Source organism: Danio aesculapii, chromosome 12, assembly GCF_903798145.1.
Source record: "Danio aesculapii chromosome 12, fDanAes4.1, whole genome shotgun sequence".
Classification (NCBI taxonomy): Eukaryota; Metazoa; Chordata; class Actinopteri; order Cypriniformes; family Danionidae; genus Danio; species Danio aesculapii.
In genome coordinates, this window is record NC_079446.1 from 360852 (window position 1) to 365851 (window position 5000).

General features: G+C 45.4%; 1 protein-coding gene across 3 annotated transcripts in view; it reads right to left on the reverse strand.

The window, feature by feature from the left end:
- LOC130238284 (myosin-16-like) overlaps nucleotides 1–5000 on the reverse strand; it is a 44441-nt gene that overhangs the window by 7614 nt on the left and 31827 nt on the right. For all 3 annotated transcript variants that reach the window (XM_056469241.1, XM_056469243.1, XM_056469242.1), the window contains 7 exons: nucleotides 3962–4079; nucleotides 3632–3759; nucleotides 3086–3282; nucleotides 2775–2907; nucleotides 1703–1919; nucleotides 1356–1492; nucleotides 1078–1181 (listed from right to left, as the gene is read on the reverse strand). In XM_056469241.1, coding sequence (XP_056325216.1) covers nucleotides 1078–1181; nucleotides 1356–1492; nucleotides 1703–1919; nucleotides 2775–2907; nucleotides 3086–3282; nucleotides 3632–3759; nucleotides 3962–4079 — 1034 coding nt within the window. The remainder of the gene's footprint in view (nucleotides 1–1077; nucleotides 1182–1355; nucleotides 1493–1702; nucleotides 1920–2774; nucleotides 2908–3085; nucleotides 3283–3631; nucleotides 3760–3961; nucleotides 4080–5000) is intronic.

Consider the following 5000-nt stretch of genomic DNA (forward strand, 5'->3'; position numbering starts at 1 on the left):
GGTCTGTCAGTAATGTGTCTGTGATATGTCAGTGATGTGTCAGTGGTATGTCAGTGATGTGTCAGTGGTCTGTCAGTAATGTGTCTGTGATATGTCAGTGATGTGTCAGTGGTCTGTCAGTAATGTGTCAGTGATGTGTCAGTGGTCTGTCAGTAATGTGTCAGTGATGTGTCAGTGATATGTCAGGGATGTGTCAGTAATGTGTCAGTGGTCTGTCAGTAATGTGTCTGTGATATGTCAGTGATGTGTCAGTGATGTGTCAGTGATGTGTCAGTGACATGTCAGTGACGTTTCAGTTATATGTCAGTAATGTGTCATTGATATGTCAGTGACGTGTCAGTGGTCTGTCAGTAATGTGTCAGTGATATGTCAGTAATGTGTCAGTGGTCTGTCAGTAATGTGTCAGTGATATGTCAGTAACGTGTCAGTGATATGTCAGTGATGTGTCAGTGGTCTGTCAGTGATGTGTCAGTGGTCTGTCAGTAATGTGTCTGTGATATGTCAGTGATGTGTCAGTGGTCTGTCAGTAATGTGTCTGTGATATGTCAGTGATGTGTCAGTGGTATGTCAGTGATGTGTCAGTGATCTGTCAGTAATGTGTCTGTGATATGTCAGTGATGTGTCAGTGATATGTCAGGAATGTGTCAGTGATGTGTCAGTGGTCTGTCAGTAATGTGCCAGTGATATGTCAGTGATGTGTCAGTGGTCTGTCAGTAATGTGTCTGTGATATGTCAGTGATGTGTCAGTGATGTGTCAGTGACATGTCAGTGACGTTTCAGTTAAATGTCAGTAATGTGTCAATGATATGTCAGTGACGTGTCAGTGGTCTGTCAGTAATGTGTCAGTGATATGTCAGTAATGTGTCAGTGATATGTCAGTGATGTGTCAGTGGTCTGTCAGTGATATGTCTGTTGTCTGTCAGAGATGTGTCAGTTATATATCAGTGAAGTTTCAGTTATATGCTGGTGATGTGTCAGTGATATGTCAGTGGTGGTGTGTCAGTTATAAATCAGTGATGTGTAAGTGATGTACCAGTTGTGTGTCAGTGCTGAGTTGTCCATGACAGGTGACAGTACCTGGCGGCCTCAAACTCTTCTTCTTTCTCCTGCAGTCTGCGCTCCAGGTCTGCTTTAACCTGAGAAACCTCCAGCTGAAGACGCAGAACCTTCGTCTCCTCCGCCTTCACAAAACAACAGACACACACTGACTGACTGAAGAGTGCACTAGATTTCATATTCCACTAGATGACAGAACTTTCATAAATAAGTGCAGTTCACTTCCATATGGACACTGGTTCTGCAGTAAAATGTTATTGATTTGTGTAGTTTTGGCATATTTTCCTTCTCATGTTCACCTCGAGTGCTGCCTCAGACTCCTCCAGTGATGCCTGCAGCTCTTCTTTTTCCATCTCCATCTTTTTCTTCATCTTCTGGAGCTCATGAACACTCTTTCCTCCATCTGAAAGCTGGTCAGTGAGATCTGCAATCTCCTCTGAAGGACAGCAAGAAAAACATCCAATGAGGTGGAGAGATCATTCATTCTGAAAGACGCAGTGGCACAAGGTTACTATCAAATACATATATACAGCTGAAGTCAGAATTATTCGCCCTCCTGAATTATTCGTCCCCCTGTATATATATATTTTCTCTTCTCTACTCTCCCTGATCTTGAATAACTCTGTGCTGTGTGTGTGTGTGTTACCCTGCAGTGTGTTATTCTCCCTCCGCAGCGCCTCTCTCTCCTCGCTGCTCTCCTCATACACACTCCTGATCTTGAATAACTCTGCGCTGTGTTTTCTGCTCTCCGTCCTGCAGTTCTCCAGCTCCACCAGCAGATCTTCACTCTTCTGCTTCCAGTCGCTCTGCTGACGCTCCAGCATCTTCTGCTTCTTCTCCAGCACTGCACACACACTGACGGCCTACACACACACACACACAGCATTACTGACACACACACAGATGGCCTGCAGGAGAGAGCATCATTACTGATACACACACACTGCAGCTTTACAGATTCGACACACACACACACACACACACATACACATCAGCTTTGTGTTTTTAGTCTGTTTGTCTCCATCTAGTGTGTGAATAATGGTCAGGTTAGTGTATACTCCATCAGCTGTTTGAGTCTGTCTGTCTCCATCTAGCGTGTGAATAATGGTCAGGTTAGTGTATACTCCATCAGCTGTTTGAGTCTGTCTGTCTCCATCTAGTGTGTGTATAATGGTCAGGTTAGTGTATACTCCATCAGCTGTTTGAGTCTGTTTGTCTCCATCTAGTGTGTGAATAATGGTCAGGTTAGTGTATACTCCATCAGCTGTTTGAGTCTGTTTGTCTCCATCTAGTGACTGAATAATGGTCAGGTTAGTGTATACTCCATCAGCTGTTTGAGTCTGTTTGTCTCCATCTAGTGACTGAATAATGGTCAGGTTAGTGTATACTCCATCAGCTGTTTGAGTCTGTCAGCTTTGTGTTTAATTAATGAACTCTTCCAGCTCAGAACACTGTTTAGTGTCTAATGTTTCTGTTTAGTGTCCAGTATCTGTGTAATAATCAGGATAAAGCACATCCAGACGGTTGTTATCTCAGAATAAACCCTTCAGTCTCCTGCAGCAGCTGCTGATAAACCTGTCAGGCTTTATTCTGAGAGAACAACCTGCTGGATCTACTTTATCCCTTAGTTGGTACCTCCTCTTTGTGTGTGTGTGTGTGTGTGTGTGTGTGTGTGTGTGTGTGTGTGTGTGTGTGTGTTATTCTATGTAATGAATCACCTTCTCCAGATCCACACACAGCTCCTCCACTTCTCCCTGCAGTCTCTGTTTGCTTTTCTCCAGACTGCAGCATTTGGCCTGAGTGGCCTCCGCAGCCTCCTCAACCTCCTGCAGACGCGCACACAGCTTCTTCCTGTGGTGCACACATACACACACACGCATGTACGTGTCAGTTGTTGTTAGTAAATGTCAGTTGTTGTCAGTTTGTGTGTGTGTGTGTGCGTGCATGTGTCAGTTGTTGTCAGTAAGCGTGTGTATGTGTGTGTTAGTTGTTGTCGCGCAGTGTTTGTAAAAGTGTGTGTGTCTTATACTTGGTCTCCTCCAGCTCGTCGCAGTGTTGTATAGTGTCCGCTTCAGATCGGCTCCTCCAGTGTGTGACGTCGCTGTTGAGCTTGGAGACGAGTCGCTGCAGCTCCTGTTTGCTCTCCTGCTCCTCCTCCAGCTGCTCCTTCAGCACCTCCAACTCCAGCTGCAGTGAACACACACTGCTGCTGAGCGCCGCTTTAGCCTGCACACACACACACACACACACACACACACACACACACACACACACACACACACACACACATACACGAATCAGTAAGTGTGTCAGTTGTTGTCAGTAAGTGTGCATCAGTAAGTGTGTGACCATTACTGTGTGTCAGATGTTGTCAGTGTGTGTCAGTTGATGTCAGTAATTGTGCATATGTGTGTGTGTGTGTGTGTGTGTGTGTGTAAGTTGTTGTCTGTAAGTGACCATTAGTGCATGTGTCAGTTGCTATCAGTGTGTGTGTGTGTGTATGTGTGTGTGTGTGTGTGTGTGTGTGTGTGTATTGTTCAGGCTGAAGATCGACTGGTCTGATTGGTCTGACCACCTTCAGCTCGTCCTCCATCTGCCTCTTCAGATCCTCATGCTGATTGGTCAGCTGGGCTTTGGATCGGTTCAGCTGGATGCTCTTCTTCTCCATCTCCTCCACATGCCGCGCCAGATCAGTGTTTTCAGCTGCAAAACCAAGAAGAAACACACACACACACAACCTTTTAACTAGCAGCACAACACATGACAGCAGAGTTTAGTCGTCAATTCCTCAACATCAACAACATTCAGCGCTGATGACTCATCTGGCACTCAGGGGCGTGTCCACATTGTTGTCCAATCAAATGCTCTGTAGAATAAAACCCTGTGTGTGTGTGTGTGTTGTCACCTGTGAGTCTGTTTTTGGCTGCTGTGCTCTCGCTCAGGGTTTTCTGCAGCTCTTCATTCTTGGTGTTTGCCTCATACAGCAGATCCTCCAGCCTCTTCAGCTGAGTGTCAGTGTTCACCTGATGGAGCATAGTGTCAGTCACTATACATAGTGCAGTGTGTAAAGTGTGTGTGTGTGTGTGTGTGTGTGTGTGTGTGTGTGTGTGTGTGTGTGTGTGTGTGTGTGTCAGTCAGTTGTTGTCAGTGTGTCTGTAAGTTGCTATCAGTAAGTTGTCAGTCAGCGTGTGTGCCAGTCTGTGTCTGTTGTTGTGAATCAGTGTGTGTGTGTGTGTGTGTGTGTGTGTGTGTGTGTGTGTGTGTAAGCTTTTCATCAGTATTTGTGTCAGTTGTTGTCAGAAGGTGTGCATGTCAGTTTTTGTCAGTGTGTGTCAGCTGTTGTCAGTATGTGCGTGTGTGTGTGTCAGTTGTTCTGTCTGTGTCAATCTCGGTGTGTGTGTGTGTTTCTGTTTTTGTCAGTGTCAGTAGGTGTGTGTTAGTTGTTGTCAGTAAGTGTGTATGTCAGTTGATGTCAGTATGTGTGTGCCAGTGTGCATGAGCAAAGTATGTGTAAGCTGTTGTTGTTATGTTTGTGTCAGTTGTTGTTAGTATGTATGTGTGTGTGCGTGTGTCAGTTGTTGTGAGTCTGTGTGTATGTCAGTTGTTGTCAGTGTGTGTGTCAGTAGTTGTCAATACCTTATTCTTCTGCAGTGCATCTAGTGCAAGTGTGTGTCAGTAGTTGTCAGTGTGTGTGTGTCAGTAGTCGTCATCACCTTGTTCTTCTGCAGTGTGTCGAGTGTGTGTGTCAGTAGTTGTCAGTGTGTGTGTGTCAGTAGTTGTCAGTGTGTGTGTGTCAGTAGTCGTCAGTGTGTGTGTGTGTCAGTAGTTGTCAGTGTGTGTGTGTCAGTAGTCGTCAGTGTGTGTGTGTCAGTAGTCGTCATCACCTTGTTCTTCTGCAGTGTGTCGAGTGTGTGTGTGTGTGTGTGTGTGTGTCAGTAGTTGTC